The 17,523-nt window shown below is 37.1% G+C and overlaps 1 protein-coding gene across 1 annotated transcript in view; it reads right to left on the bottom strand.

Annotated features, from left to right (window-relative positions):
- The window catches only part of adgrb2 (adhesion G protein-coupled receptor B2), a 433,057-nt gene that overhangs the window by 8,520 nt on the left and 407,014 nt on the right, over positions 1–17,523 (bottom strand). The window contains exons 30-31 of the mRNA XM_036566254.1: positions 11,376–11,411; positions 7,632–7,745 (exon numbers count right to left, since the gene is read on the bottom strand). Of these exons, the coding sequence (XP_036422147.1) occupies positions 7,632–7,745; positions 11,376–11,411 (150 nt within the window). The remainder of the gene's footprint in view (positions 1–7,631; positions 7,746–11,375; positions 11,412–17,523) is intronic.

Genomic DNA, 17,523 nt, shown 5'->3' on the forward strand with positions numbered 1-17,523 from the left:
TTTTTTAATATCCAGTCAAAAAGACCATTAAGGACACGTTTTTCATTTCTCAGCATCAGGACAAAGCAGAAAATGCATAGAAATGCAGTATTTATTGCGACCCCATTTTGCCTCTATTGCAGTTTTTAAAGAAAACTGCAGGGATATTTTCCACACCTCCAAAATTCAGTCTTAGAAGTTGTTTGCAAATTACTGACGATTGTAGTAATCGCACACACATTCAGTGATCCTAAGGTCTGGGCTCTGGGGTGGTCAGTCCATTGTTCTGAGAACATCCGTAGCTTTTTTGTTTGATTTGAAAATGTTCTATTTCTTGTTTATTTCTTTTTCTCAGTAATGGCTTCTTCAAAGCTACACACCCTTTCAGACCCATAGCATTCAGTTTTTATGTTTTCAGTTCTGAAGCAAGACTTTTGCCCAATCCCATTTCACCCTTTGCCTGTACCACTTAGCCCTACTCTTCTGTTTGGCATGTTCACGCCTAGGTGTAGGATGTCCCGATTGTTGTTGGGACAGAGGGGTAGGGTGGAGTGTTGAGCTACATGACCCTCCAAAGGGAGGTTTTTCATAAGCACACTCCAAACGGAAAAAAAGAAAAACTGGCAAGATGGCTGCACAAGCAACCAAAGAAACCCACAAATGTGAGTATTTTCTCCATTAAAAAATACAATAACATCATATTATCTTAGTTTAATGTCATTTCAATGTATTATAGTCCTTTTCTTCTTGACAAGCACAAAACAATCACTAGTAGTATGCTGATGTCTCGGTACCTAGCTAGCTAAAATTCAAACAAGAAGCTGGCTGATGGCTGACTTCAGCTTCATATCACTGAAGAACTAGGGGTGGGAGACAATAAAAGTTGTTGTATCCCCCCTCTTTGAAGGCGTATGATTCCCTAAATGTAACTAAAGACCAGCAGTGAGGTGCTGAACTTTACCCTCTACTGCTATCACTGCAGACTGGCAGGGTCGCCTACAGAGCAGTGCTAGTAGCTGTTAATGAAGTAATGTTCTTTTTTATTTGCGGGTCCCATTTCGTAGGAGAAGATTTCAACCACTAACCCTTGTAACTCAGTTCCAAGGGGCAAGGTGAAACGCAAAAACAAGGAGTAGTTCTAAAAAATAAGAAATGGGATTGGGCATTTGTTTATTTTTTATTTTCCTTTTCACTTCCTCGTGCATTATCTTATTTCTAATCCCTTTAGAAATATCTCCTGAAAAATTAACAACATGTATTTAATGGATGTTTTTTTTTTTAACTACAGATGGTCTGTATGTACTGTACATAACAAATAACTATAATTTAACTCATCTGTAGGAAAGTATATGCAGGTTTCTATTCCATCATAAACATGTACACATTTACACAGTGAATATTTCAACAAAGTATTATTACATCTCCTACACTTAACCTTGAGAGTGTGACAATTACGATCCTGAATTTATAACACTCTTCTGGCATTGATAGCCACCATTACACATGCTTTAGCTTGCTAGAGGGTCAGCTGACCCCTTTAATGGACCATTTACACTAAACATAGCCAGATCAGGTAAATCAGTGGTCATTGAGGCACACACATGTATATTATACAAACCGTAAGTTGCTCTAAAACAATCGACAAGCCACTTCTGTAATTCAAATGACCCACACATGCATATGTATGAAGAGAAGCATATGTAAGCAAGAGAGTGGGCGACGGAGCAGAAGTTATGGCCGATCCATATTTCAGAAGCCAGACTGTTGCCTTTCTCTGCTGCCAGGCTCTCCTGCTGTGTTCATTTGTGCTTTCTGCATTACCATGAATAGATTGAACACAGGGTAGCAGTCCTTCATCTATTTGGAAGCATATGGGGCGCCTCCACTAAAGCCATCAACCCGACCAGCATCATCACTTAGAGGTTAACTGCCTTTCAAACTGCATCAAGGCCCCTCGCTCGCTAACACACAGGCCATTCAGAGGCAACGGCAGATTCATCCACCGGCTATGCTGGAAAGGAGAGATTGGGGAGATAATGATGGGGTAGAGGAGAGGGACAAAACGAGTACGGAGGGAGTTGTGCTGGAGAAGGAGGAGGGCGAATTAAACAAGAGCTCATTCAGAAGAACGGACTGCGTCTGAGCCAGCTCCATTTTTGGCAGACCACAATATGCTCACTGTTACACAAATAAGGGAACTGAGGAGAAACAGACATCAGAGAAAACTGCCTTTGATGTTCTTTTCCTCCAAATGTACAGTACTCATCTCAACAATGGCCCACCCACACACGGGACAGCACACGTTCACTGGGGGATCATAGTGAAGGGTCAGTTCGTGTGATGCTCCTCTGACACCTCCAGTATGATCACATTGGTTTTATAAACCAATGATGGTAAATCTGATCTCATAGTTTTGCTGCAACACGTCCATTTCGCTGCAATAAATTCACCATCGCTATTCAAGTGATTTTACAAAATGGATCAAATCTGATTGGCTGAGCCACATTCAAAGCTGTTATAAAGCACTCAACATACTCAACTGTAAGTTAATGAAAAACAGTATAATCTTTGACTGTTTTGTTGCCTGGCAACCATAGTAAACTGTCAAGAGATTACACTCTTTGCTAGAAAAATTATCATAATAATTATTAATAACCTATTTATTGAACATTGGTGTTTTTTTATTACATTTTATTGTATTTTTCTGTTTTATAAATGCAATAAGCCATTACCATTTCACTGCATCACCATTTAAACTAAGTTTACCAAGTTTAAATGTTATATTGACCTACAGACGTAATGTTAAAAAGGTTTTAAAGTTGAACACATAGCAAACACAGCACAGAGAGTATTCCATGCTGTCATAGCATGGGCAGCACTGCCCACCCAACATGTTGCATTCACTAAGCCACTCTACATGGAGGATTAACCCTTAGAAGTCAGAGTTATCACAAGTGATATCAAAAGCATGATGTAATTCAATATTAACTGTAATAAACAACGAATTGAAAGATAATTAAGGCTAAAAACATCTGTCTGCAGTGCTGATTCTAAACTTTCAATTCAGTGTTTGCAAGTATAAGAGGAGAATTATCAAGTTCTAGGGTGTTAAGTTCATAGTTCCTAGTCTTATTTTCTGGAAAGACAAGCCATCCTTGACATTTTCCCCATGTTTTTTATCATTTTTTCGACTGTGAAAAAAGAAAAAACTGAAAAAACTTCAGAAATTGACTGAACTATATAAAATTGGTTGATTTAAATACTTTAAAATCTTCTTATTTGAAGTTAAATTAAATTTTTAGACAGCCAGTTACTTACATGTCTAAGTTAAAACACAAATCATATTTACAGTAAGTCAATAAATTCATTACATAAGTTTGTAATTCAATACATAACTAATTAGGCAATTAATTTGTAATTACATGTAAATTCTACAGCAAAACAACTGTAATAACTTTAGACTCATAAGGGTTAAGGGATTACACACCAGCACCAGCGGGGGCCTCTATCTCACAGGCCCCTCTCACAAATGGGCTAACACCAGCAGAGTCAGGGGGCTGTAGGACATGCTTACGTTGGCTCTCTTTGTAAACGAAGCTCATTCTTCGCGTTAAAAGAGGCTCGGTTTGTCGTGGTGGAGGTGGAGGAGGGACCTGTGAAGTGGGCTGGACCATTAGAGGGGTCAAAGAGTGATGCTGCATTTCAGGGAATGTTCAGAATGTTGTGAGTTCAGGTCAGTTTTAGAGCTATTTAGAGTCTTATCAAAGTAGAAGGAAGAATCAAAGTTTACCTTTTACAGCTTAACAATTTGCAGAAGAATCATGATCAAGAAATACATAAAACTCTTGAATATTCACTGCCTCATTCAGAAACATGCTATACACAGTACCACGCAAAAGTTCAGGCACACCCGACTGAATGTGTTTTTTATATCCATAATCTTCAGCTGGATATCATGAAGCTTGTGCTTAAAATGCTTAAAATTTGTTTCTAAAATAATTATAAATAATTGCCCTCTTAAATTCAACAGCACATTCAAAGTGCCCTTTCAACAGGTAGTTTTCAGCAACAACAAGGTCCCAAACCACATTTTCATGTTTTGAGTTGAAAAGTGACCAGAGAACAACAAAATCTGTACAACACTGACCTGAACCAACCCATCCTCACCCAAAGTGCAGAATAAAACCTGACAGAATATCAATACAGCACAAGTAAATAAAATCTAAAACAATATAAAATTATATGCTACAACAAAATAATCAACTGTCCACATTTTTAATTCTGCTTTAACAAAACTATTTGTTAAGTAATTCTGTTTGAACAGCATCTCAAATGTTGTTTAGTCTGATTAAACTGTCTATCCTGCATCCCACGCCTTACTAAGTTGTGGCCACGACTTAATTATCTTATTCCATGACATACTTAGTCGTTGCCTTGCATTAGGATCTAGTTTCCACATGTTAATAAAGCGTGGCCACATGCAATTTTTATTTATATGGGATGTCACCAGCAGGGCTCCGTATTCCACAGAAATATATAACCAACAAAATTTGGGGTAAAAAGTACTTTTCTGAACCGATTCACGGTTTATGTTCTGTTTTTTCACAAGTGCAAATACAGGTAAAATCCGTTAAAAGTGGGAGACATGCTGTGAGAACCCAAACATGAAATTTGAGCCCAACCCAAGCCTGACACGTTTAAGAAATGACATCCAAATCTGACTGAACCTGATATGAGTAGTCGAGTCCTGTTTACACAAATATTTCAAGCTCTAACGTGTATCTTCTATAGTTGGAAAAGCAACTTAGGTGGCTCCTCATTAAGCTAGTTTAAGAAAACTCTACGACAAAGGGGGGGCTATCTGGAGCCTAGGTCACTGTGTATTTCCAAATGGGTTATCTCATAGTTTTTGTCTTAACTACTACTGTAAAATGTAGATAATAAAGAAAAATAAGTATAAAGTAGTCCTAGTCTTAAAATAGAAAAGAATGACCCTTAATGAGCAGGCATGTCCAAACTTTTATCTGGTACTGTGCTTGTATAATCAATAAATGTCTTACTGTTGGTTATAGTTTTTAGGAATTACAGTGATATCACACTTCGGAAGAATACTTCTTTATCAGAGAATTACACTGAGGTAATACATGCATTCAGAAAGAAAGATTAGAACTCTTTAGCTCTTTTCTACGCTTAACCTGGTGACTTGAGGATGAGATCAAAATCACTGGCTGTCACAAGGCTTAGGCGCTGTGTTATTACAGTTATTACCAGTGCATAATCTCCATTCTTCACACTCTCTCAGACACCATTATCACTGTAATTATTGCATTGTCAGAGTTAACTCTGGGAGAGATTACAGAATCTGCTAGATGACTCTCTGAAAGCAGCGTTGACTTCATCTCCCCCCATTAGGAATCAAAAAGCAAAGTTAATACCATTATGATTCATGTGTGTGATCCAAATCGCTCTAAGCGCTTGAATAGCAGGAACGTACAATTCTTTGATGACTATCCTGAGGTGTGCAGTCCAGGCATCCTCCAAACATTTAACGGCGGAATGAAGGTTAATAGCCTGGAACGGGCCATGAGACAGGGAGCAGACAGCATGGCCCAAATTAAATGCGAGTGAACATGTGGCAAGTGCCTCTGGAGAGTACACTCCATCAGAAAGGGCTAAGCTGCGTGTAGGTGATTCAGCCGAGGAGACGGCGTTTGTTTTTAAATCTTAATGATGAAAACCCTCTGGATACTGAGTGTGGAAGTGTGCAAGGCTCCTTCCTCTGCTGCTAATAGACCATAAAAGATTCAGCAGCCACAGTAACAGGAAGAAGCACTGAACTCTTTCCAGGGACAGCGGAGAGCTAAGGAATGTCCTTGAGAAAAGTTCATAGGCATGGGATTGAATATGATTCAGACGTTAGCACCGCTCCACGTAACATCAATAAAATTTAGCTGAGGGGAAAGGAGAGTGAGGCTGGAAAGGTCCCTCCAAAATCAGGTATATATAATATTTCAGATATTATGGCAGTGATGTGGCTTGGCCAGGCATGGAATGTATTAATGATCTTTGCCAGGCAGTCAACAGTTAGACTGATACTGACAGACAGAGGTCAGGGCAAAACTGCATTTGTTTGTATAAATGCCTGATTCTCTGTTCTACAACTTACTTGGTTGAACAAGTTAGAGAAAAAGAAGACAAAAATTGAGAGAGTTAGTTTGTGAAGTAGCTTAGATAGTCTTACATCAAGATGTTTTCAGTGTACTGAGTTTCAATCTCTGAGTTTCTATGAAGTCCGTTTTTACCTGCAGTATTTTGCAAAAGTCTTCAGCAGCCATGTGTTAATGTCACAACAATGCATATATAATTAACGACACCCTATTTTTCCATGCCTTTAATACGTGAAGAGCTTCATTCCAAAACAGTGTATAATCATTTGCAACAATTTTGAATATAATGATTTTTTGAAAAAGAACAACAGCTATCGTATAATGGAAAGCTCACTTTATTTCTCTAATAAAGGTGGTATTATTAATAATATGACATTGATATTTATTGTACATGTAAAGTCCACACCCAACAACACTTATCAGGAAAGAAATTACAATTCTTGAAAGTGGTCCATAAAGCGTTTTGCAATGAAACACTTCACCTTGTAGCCCTCTTGTTCAAATACAGCTTTTAAATGGCAAGGTCCATTGATGGCTCTCTTGATAAAATATGTTATTTCCAGCTACTGCCTTGCAGTGAATTTGTTTATCACTGAAGTACATCAAGTCTGAAGTATCATTTACAAGCAAAATTCTCACTGATTGTCAGCTATACCAGTTATATCAGCAATGTTGGCACTGAAGACTCCTTCAGCAGACTGAAATGGATAAACATGTTTGGGTTCATTTCAATAATTCAGTAATGTTACAGAAATCTAGAAATTCTAATGAAGCTTTGGGGTAAAATTTGAGAAAACAGGACAAATGCAATTAAATGTGCTGCTGATGGAATTGAACAAATCTGTGCAACTGCTGGAGTTACGTTTTACTGTATTCATGTTTATTTGTATTTATTCCAGGGCTGTTAATCTACTAAAATATTTAATCACATTATTTTTGTGTTGTTAATAATATTTCTGCTAAAATTTGATGAAACATTGATTAGATAAACTAGGTATTATATTGCAACTATAAATACTGGACTTCTCTTTGCTAACACAGAGAATAATGATGTTTTGTAACAATGTATTTTTGAATAAATGTTTACAGCTCAGATGAATAGATTTACATATTTTCTCAGACGTCTGAAACTTTTGCACAATACTGTGTCATGCATATGAAAACATAATTTCAATCCTTAATGCCTCAATGCCTTAAATGCATTAAAGTGTCAAAGTGCAGTGGAATAATTTAGTATTTCAAGTGAAAACTAATGTATATTATAGTTTAGAAATTTCAAATTGTGATCTATGTGTACATATTACACACATGAATAGTGGAAAGGGTTAAATCACTGTGTTAAGATGTGAAGTCATCGATATGAGTAAGTGGTGACTCGAGGTAATATTTCACTACATTTTCAGACGTGCTGCTACAAGTGCAGTAAGACTAACTTCAAAGAAGGGTCAACTCCCCATTCCCCCGAGGCCTGGTTAAGAGTCTTACCTTGAATGTGGACATGGCAGGGTCCCTGTTATACCTATCTATGGTGTGGAACTTGGTGGAGTGGTTGAGTTCATGGTAGAGCTCTGAGTGTCTTTTGCGAGTGTGCATCACTTTCTGGAAGGAAGGTAAAAAAACAACAAAAAAACAAAAATAAACAGAATAAAAAAAAGGGAAGGGGGCACAGAGGGGGTGGCGGACAGACAGACTGGGTAGCCAGAAGAGGGGGAGACGAGTAGCTGGCATAGATTTTGCCACCCATTAAAAGATCCCTCTGGGTTTTTGAGCCTCCACAGCACTGGCAGTTTAAATGGCAATGAAAGCAGGGACACAGCAGGGTCTCTCTGGTCAGCGGCATTCTCTACAGGGGGGCACTTAGTTCTCCCACGCCCTGATTTAATTGGAGGTGGGTTTAGAGCTTGGGTGGTCTAACAGATACAGCTGCTTCCCCAAGAAGGTCAGAACACAGAACTCACTCTGACCTGGGCCAACTCACACTGAGAATACCAGCTCCAATTAGGCCTGCCACTGTACAAGCACCGCACCCTCTCACCAGTCACTTGTCACCGGGTGCCATGACAGCCATATTGGCACATGTGCTATGTGGCCAAATTACTGAGCTATTTTGTCTTTTTGGGGGGGCTTTGCAGGCAGCAGTATACCATGCAGCGCTGACCAGAATGGAAGAACGTATGAAGCTCTAAAAGCAACTGGTTAGTAACATACCTTCACTTGAGAGGATGCCTCCATAATGGAAAGCAAATCTCCAGTCAGTGTTACAGAAAATGTGGCTTTGAATATTCAGAATTTGGGTGAGCAACATGGCCAAAAATGTAATGGCAAAACTTCTTATGAATCCTGCATTCTTAATGAATTAGAAATGCATTTGTAATGCGTCATGTCCATACATAATACCTTACAATGCCAAGCATAAGCCTGTATAATTGCTCATACTTAGTTACATGAATAACATTTTACAAAGCTCCATAACACATTATAATATCTGTTCATAAATGCTAATGTTGTGATGCATTGTAACACTATTGTGCTCTACCAACTGTGAATAACACATAAGAGAGCATTATGTTAGTACAGGGGTCGGCAACCCAAATGTTACGAAGGGTCATTTTGTCCTTTCAACAAAAATCAATCCACCTTGGGAGCCACTACATTTTATGTCCATTTAATTGAAGTAACGTTTTACCGTCTTGGCTGTAAATATGTCTCAGTTTGTGCTAATGTGCTAGTATAGGCTGACAAATATAATATAAATGAAAGCGCAGACTTACTTTGATCTACTTTTAGCTTTAGCTCAGCTATAGCTGCTTTTCTCACATCTCTGGCAGGAAACTTTTCCACAAAAGTAGAATAGTGTATTTTAAAACGTCTCTTAACGTTCAAGTTTTTACAAGGCTGAAATTAGCTCCTCGTTCACCAGCTTCTTTTTCAAATTTTCCCATTCCACCTTAAATGGTGCCTGAGGTGCCAGAATGTAACTGCTGTACCATTTAAGGTGGACCGGGAGAATGCGAACAAGAAGCTGGCTTTAGCTTTGTGATTTTATTGTGGTTGAGTTTCTCGTTGCACATTAAACACACTGGAAAACCGGCTGAGTGCTTAAAAAAGCAAATAAGTCTGTCCATTTGTCTCTAAATTATTGACATTTTAAATCTCTTTCTTTGCCCTTTCATTAGCTACTAGCTAGGTGAGATTGTTGTCTGCGTTACTGTGTGTCCAGCAGTCTGTGCACCAATCTTAAGTGTTAAAAGGGTGAATTAGTAGTGTTTAAGACCATTTATGAATTAACTACAGTGTTTAGAATCACTGACTGTTGAAACTGTGTTAGAAGGCTCAGCAAAGCTTTCTGTTACGGCAAAGGAGGATTATTTTATTTTTACATGAAAGTCTTAATCTGCCATGGAGCCGCGAGAGGGTAGTTAAAACCCATGTGTTAGGCCATAACAGTTTTTTTAAATGCTGCTTAAACGTCTTTTAAATAGATTTTAATTTTGATACATAACTTCTTATGGAGTACTATAAGCGCTCTTTACTTGAGGACATTTTGGTATCATTTTCTTGAACTTTGCTACATAACATTGACATAAGCATGCCATAAACATGTCATTGCATATATTACATGCTGTCATAATTTGCAGTCGTATGCAATAGTCTGGGAATCCCTGGTCAAGTGGAATGTTTCGTTGATTTTGTATCATCTATCGTCTACAGGGGACAAACGTCTGAACATTTTAATGCACAATTATGGTTTATTTGCTGAATTTAATATATTTGGAAAAAAAATAAACATAAAAAAATGTGTCCTGTGCAAATGCCATATTCAAGTGTGTTACCTGTAGAGGATGTGTTAACCCCTTAAAATCCCAGACTTATTACATGCCAAGAGTTATTATTCAGAAACTACACTTAATACACAGGACTTCAATGCGAATTGAGCTATTCTTAGATTACAGAAGTGTGTAATAAAACTTGAGGCCTGCTGCCAGGCCCATGTAAGAGGTTAAGCTGTTTTCACTTAGAAAATCAACAGAACAAGTAATTTGACAAGGGGTGTTCAAGCCTTTACATATGACTTTATGTCATAATGTTTGACATCATAATGACAAACTAGAGGGCACAGGAAACATTAGCCTGTGATATAAGGTGTCATGACATCAAACAGTGTAAACATAATATTGACTGGAGGTTTGCTGTTACATAATAATGGAATCTGCCATTATGACATCAGTGATGGTAACATAACACTGTTTTTTTACTGAATAAATTCTGTTTACAACTCATGACAGTAAATGACATCTGCCATGACATCTTTATGGCATTGTTATGTCAGTGTTATGTAGCAGAGTTCAAGTAAAGTGTTATGGACATGCATATTATACACAATATGTATTACAATACTTATTTTTGGAGGATTTGATAAGTTGGAACAAACACAATGCAGTGGCATATTTAAAATGCTATCAAAACTATGCACACAATTATTTTTCTAACGTTTTGCTGCGCATCACTGCATCCAATTAAACAGGACCAATTATGCTCTTTTGGACTCATGGAATCTTCTAACCCATGATTTTACAAAAACTATGTCACTTGGGAGCCTGAGGTAAATCTCTGTTTAATGAAACATGCTGTTGGTCCACATTAAGTCAAAGGTGCTCAGTCTTGGTCCTGGAGATCTACCACCCCGGAGAGTTCAGATCCAACGCACCTGGCTCTAATGTTCATATCACTATATCACCCAGCATTAGTTTAGAGCCATTTGTCTAGCGCATAAATAACTTGCAGGGAAGTCTGAGATCAGTGTAAACATAATATTGACTGGAGGTTTGCTGGATTCCAGAGTTTGGTCATTCTCCAGGCTTCACATGTGCATACTCTCCCACTCGTCACACGCTGACCCACTTCACTCTCACAACTCAGTGTTTCTACAGCCTCAACCTTGGGGCCCCTCCACAATCCAAACATTTGTATCTTTTTGTCACATGGAAAGAATTTTCTGTTGACAAGCACTCCAAAGGAATGCAAGAGGAAGTTCAAGAATCAAGGCTGATGAAACACTAAACAAGTCCACCATGAATCGGGTGACTACTAATCTGAATGTCAAATGCAAGGGGTACAAGCACCAAAGCAGCAATGTCACTGGGTCCTCTAGGCATCAGTCAAACCCTTAGCTAAAAGCACACAGAAGCACAAACACTGGGCCGGGGAGAAAAGGGGGCGGGATCTTACCTCGAAATCCAGTTCAGAGTACCGTACTCTTTTCCTCTGGGGGAGGGGGGAGTGGAGAGAAGACAGGATCAATCACAGCAGTTCATCGTCAAAGAACGTCTGAAAATGCCCATCCAAGCTGCACTGGTGGCCACCACATGACTAAGGGTTTGCCTATTGTACTTTGGGGACTGAATGCTGCTATTTCACTCTATGGAACATTCTGTTGTGGTCAGTTGGGTCCCAAAATTAGCTCCCACAACTCCCATATAAAACCCCACCACTACACATGTAGTTTGCAGGGCAAGTCAGTAATTCCACAGTACTTTTTTTGCTTGTGCTAAATTCTTTCTATACACTGTCTGTGACATATTAACTCATTTATTTAATCTTCTGAGTTGTCCTTTTATCAGCTGATCTCAATAAAACACTAGAAAAACATAATTACTCAGGTAAAAACAACATTAATTAATTCAAGTTATATAACTAGGCAAACTCAGATGAATCAATGCAGCCAATTTGCTTGAACTCTTAAATAGACCCACATGTCAATTCATCACATGCTACATAATGTAAACATTAGTTTCATAGTTACTACATAGCAACAGTAATAGAGTAGTCACTGAATAATAACTAGGGATTATAATGATACACTTAGCTCACAATTTGATTCAATTAGATTCCAATCCAATATCCTCATGATACTTTAACCCCAATTTGAATGATCACTATTATAATATCATACTTTAGTGACACTTTAATTTAAGGAACACATAATTGCATTACCAAGACACTATTATTATTAAGATGTTGTTATGGAAATGATTCATTGTGAGGTACTCAACTAAAGTCACATCTTGTTGGTAGTATTTTATTCCTATATGTTCTAGGTAGCATCAGTTGACTTCTGGAGTTTACTGCTCTAGAGCTAATGTGAATTTAATAAGTCACTAATACTTTTAAATGTGTTCCATTCTGTCTAAAGTTTTAGTTAAAAATGAATAATAATTTTTAGTAACTTTTTAGTAACTTTTAGTTACAAATTAGAAGCTAAAAAGCACAAGTCAGTTTGCATATTGCATTTTAACGTAATGATAATTTAATGGCTTTTTGGTAGCCAAAAATATTTGAGCTTAGAATTTATGGTTTTAACTATAAAATGAACTCTTCAATCTTTTTAATAGTCAAAATATCCTGAATTTTTATTGAATTTCTGTTGCAAACTGACTTAATGAAACTGTTCAGCACTTTTCAGCATCTAACAGTATGCTGCCAATTCTACACTCATAAGATGCAAATTTAGCTAGTAATTCATGCTCAATAATTTGCATAACACTGTTTTAACAGTAATAATTATTGCACATTATTACAACTAATAATGTAATCATTAGTGATTTTCATATTACAGATCTCTAGTTACATACTAATATAGGTCATATTGCATATTGCATAGTGTATAAACCATTTAGAAGTGTCTAAATTGGGCTTTACTTAACAAAGCATAAGATCTTAATGAACTCCCAGTATGTGTACCTTAAAATAATGCGTTACCCAGAATTCAGTACTATTATGGGACAGACTTAATTACTAAAATACATTACCTAAGTAGTCAGTCTTAGCAGCTGTGAGCCAATAAGCATGCTTGTTCCACAATCTAGGCTGTTGATTGGCTGTCTAAATTACATTCTGTAAGCATGCTATTCATGTTATCACTTCTTGTTAGTTTAAAATCCATTACAGTAAATAAAATACCCACTTTCAGCACCTCACACTCATTTCCGGTTTAAGCTATATCCGCCTGCTGGGAGTGTGACATATGGTGTTGAATGTGAAGTTGTGACCGCTGGTGTTTAAACAATGCCACTGCATTTGATTAACAGAATGCAGCTCCTGCTGATTTCTCCCATCTATGAGATGCATTGTCATATTTTTCATTGCGATGTATTGTGTCACACTGTATGGTTACATTGCTATTAACCACAGAATAATAAGCCCACAGTTTGTCTCTGTAAAGCCAGCAACTGTGCTGAACTTAAATTTTAATTTCAAATACTGTTTGTGAATAAGGTGAGATGTTCAGCAAAGGCCAACTGGGGATCATATTTAGAATATCCTCAGATATGAAAGTATATTTGCCCTGGGTAATCGAGGGAATGCAGTCCAAACACACTTATCTTACAGCCAGGGCATTACCTGTGTGGACAAGAAGTTAAACCCTTTCCTGTATTTACAGTTGTCAACACATTTCAAACAGAGTGCAGTGCTTTCATGTGAGCTTAGGCACTGAGGAAACTGTAGAAATAATAATTCTAACTTCTGACAGGAAGCAAGAATGTAGCGGTGTTTCAAAGCGGCAGAGAAGCAGACACTCTAGTTATGACAGTAGCTGTTCACCACTTCATCAGCTGACCTTAATGCCAGCTTACAGTTTCTGTTATACTGTACTTTGTGTCATTTGATGATACACGGTTAGTGATAAAACACAGAAGACCTTGTAGCCGCAGTTTGGTGAAAAATCAAATGTACAGTTTTCTCCTCACTTCAAACGTAGCTGATCAGCCATGACATGTATGTGAAGTTTGCCTCTGGAGCTATAAGGCTAATGTAGCTAACATCAGAAGCTACATTGATACACCCCTCCAATTATCATTGTGCAAACTGTATTATAATTATATTGCTGAAGTGTATTGTTAAGGATTGTTCACAATGGTTGGTGATAGGAACCAGGTGACTGTGGCGCTTAATGACTCTAAATTACATCATAAAAACTAATTACATGAAATGGTTTAGTATTAGCTGATCCCTGAGACACTGTGTCATAATACTTTTGAGATAAGGTTTTGGCCTTAAATGTATTTTTTAAAATTCATTCATGGTGGAGAGATCCATGCACGAAGTTGTAAGGCAAAATAATACCCAAAGAAAATGATTTTATTTGGATTTACCACCATTTTACCATTATCAACATTACATATTCTGTAAGTTCCTCTACAGTGCACCATTCCAAACCGCTCTGAATGACTTTCTCATCACAAAATTTGAAAAAAACTAGTGGAGTTCCCCTTCAAAGTCATTTTAATAGGAATTTAATTTACAGTGCACAGCTCAATTGATCTGATGGAAAATAACTTTACCTATTAAAATGTAATTTATTTTACCACATGCTAAATGTCCACATGGCTAAAGGCCCAAAGTCTTTTTCTTCTTTTCTTCTGTAATTACTGATTAATGCAGTAAAGGCATTAAATATCTGCTCCCCCAGTTCTGCCACACATACTACTGTCTACAAATAGCACCTTACACACAAAATCCAGGAAACCGTACATTTTCTCTAATTCTCTCACTCCATAAACCCAACATTTTAGTGTCTTCCTGCTACACACAACTGCAATTATTTAAGCTGGCCACATTTTTCCATTTGTTGGTTTTCGTAATCATATAATTACGTTGCAAAGTGTGAAATGGGTGTGTTATCATTAGTTAGGCTGAGACAAATGCATGGGTCTTATGAATGCAACGAAAGTTGTAACTTTTGACGGGTGTTTTAACACCATTAGAAAAAACGGTAAGTAAAGATTATTCATTTCAGCTCAAGCTTACTTTGGCATCAGTTGGGCACTATTAATTATCAACAGGTAGGAAGCAAGACAGATAATCAGCCAGTCTGACCACTGTAAGGCTTTTACACACCAAGCAAGATTCATCTATGTAATTTATTCAGATGACAGTAAATAAATTTGAACACATGATAACTGATGGTATTTACAGCCTGCAACTGTTTTATTTGTTTATAGTTAATGTTTAATATGATTTTGCTATGTTTTAGTTATTGTTTCACTTTTATTACTTTTTATTTATTTTATTATCAGCTTTTACTTCTTAGCTACGGTCAACTTATAGTTTTACATCTTCTATTCCTTTATGTATTTCAATAACTATGTTTTTTATTTATTTCATCCTTATTTGATCTCTTAATTATTAAGTTATTATATTGTTGCTATTACGGTTATTATTAGTTTTTTTAGCATTTGATATGTTTTTACCATCCAATTTTTCCAATCTCTGTTTTCTGTTTTGGCTCGGCTACATTATGAGAGGCTCACTCAATGTACTGCGAGTTTTAAATTAAGGTTGATTGGTTGATTGATTGTAATTCGCATGCCAAATGCAATTTTTGAGATGGCGGATATATGACATTATGTCATTCAGCCATTGTTTGATTTTTGATATTATTAGTGATAAGAACTTGCTGACCAATCATGGTCATCTCCGGTGTTGGCATGGCAACACCCAAGATAACGGAGCAGCTGTGTTCCAGCAAACAGAATCTCCAAAAGCAGCTTGAACAGGCCTCAAACTAGACTACAGACATCTCAGTTATAGCCTGTGTGGAAGCACTCAACAAAACGATGAATCTCTTCATTCTACTCAAACTTTTCCAAAATGGACAGTAGCCCAGTTTCACCATTTGCTCATTCTATGAGGAGCAAATGAGATCTTATTTGCATTTGAAGGAATTTGGCCTGTTTGATTTGTGTTTGGTGCAAAAACACAATCAGCTCAAACTGAGTTATGGAGATCCAGGCTGTGAGTGAAATAGTTAATACAGTTTAAGCCCCTGAAAGAGGCGGAGAAAGTTTTGAAAGTTTTGCATTTTGTTTTGTCATGTTGAGGTTAGAGTGAGAACAGCCTTTAGGCTTCTACCTTTAATAGTTGCATACAATGACCAAACAATTAAACAGAGACAATTAAATGGTCAAATCCAATTATTTTATGGGTATTAAGATCATCAACTAAAATTTAATAATTCATTAATTTAATAATTGTGACAGACTTAGAGTGAATAGCATCTCCATCCTCTAGACTTGTCTATACATGCATTCACATGGACAGCACATGCAGAGGCATTTATCCAGACCACCTAGCATTCAGCCTCTACACACAACCTCTCAGTCAGAACACAGCTTCTGCAAAAAACAGAGAGGCAGTGTGTGGAGGGTCAATCTACGTATTCTACACCTTCACTTTTCAGCAGAACATGGTGAGGCTTCCACCTGACTGGAATCCTGAACTGGGGTAAGAGGATGGAAGTGGGATGTTTTGAGACATGTGCTAGACCACCTAACACCTGCCTCTACTTTTCTACCTTCTAAGTCCCAGTGCTCTACTTCCTCTATGTAATTCTGCACTCATGACTGTTTGCGTATAAACTATTCACTAAAAAGGATGGTTTAAGGAGGAATGAGATGTAAACAAAGATCATTCCGAGTGGTTTGATGTGAAATGTTGCATTGAAGATAAAATTAACTCAACTTTTCTTTACAGCGATGATGACAGGAACCAGGAGTCTTAATGCGTACAATGCAAATATTGCCATTTTATTTACTATCCAAAATGACCAGTGAACGTACACGCCTCTGAGTTTTACGTAATGTTAATAATAGTAAATTAGCTGTAAATCTGAAAAATATTTTTTCTTTGTGGACTATTTTGCTTTAGAACACACTGCATGTACCCATTTGTCACTTATGTATTGCAAAAATACATTTTAGCCCAACAGCTTATCTCACAACTTTTGTCAAACAGTGTCTCAGACAGCATATTCATAACTGAATATACCTTTTGAGCTTTCAGAGGCATTAAACTCTTCAGACGTCTGATCACCACCACTTCAAATAAAATGACTCAATGACATTTGTTTACATCTCAACTGCATTATATAAAAAGAATATATATATATATATATATATATATATATATATATATATATATATATATATATGTATATATATATATATATATATATATTGTATAGTGAAATTTGCCTTTAATGTAGCAAAATATTAAGAAAATGTAGCATGATACACAAAGTTTTATCGATTTTAAAGTTTTACATTAAACATACTGTATGGAATTAATTTACTTTGTAACTCTTTACTATAGGGCAGCATCCATAAGGCTACATGAAACCTACATAAGCCCTTTATGACAGCTAACACAAACCTACATAAGCATTTATAAACACATTTTAATAGGCATCATTTGTCATAAAGGTTGCGTTTGTCAACTTTGACGTCAAGTTGACATAACTTCCTGACATTGTGTCACTTACTGGGGTGAAATGACATAGACGAGTGGTTCCCAACCCGACCTCACGGCCTCCTAGACG

Source organism: Colossoma macropomum, unplaced genomic scaffold, assembly GCF_904425465.1.
Source record: "Colossoma macropomum unplaced genomic scaffold, Colossoma_macropomum, whole genome shotgun sequence".
NCBI classification, from domain to species: domain Eukaryota; kingdom Metazoa; phylum Chordata; class Actinopteri; order Characiformes; family Serrasalmidae; genus Colossoma; species Colossoma macropomum.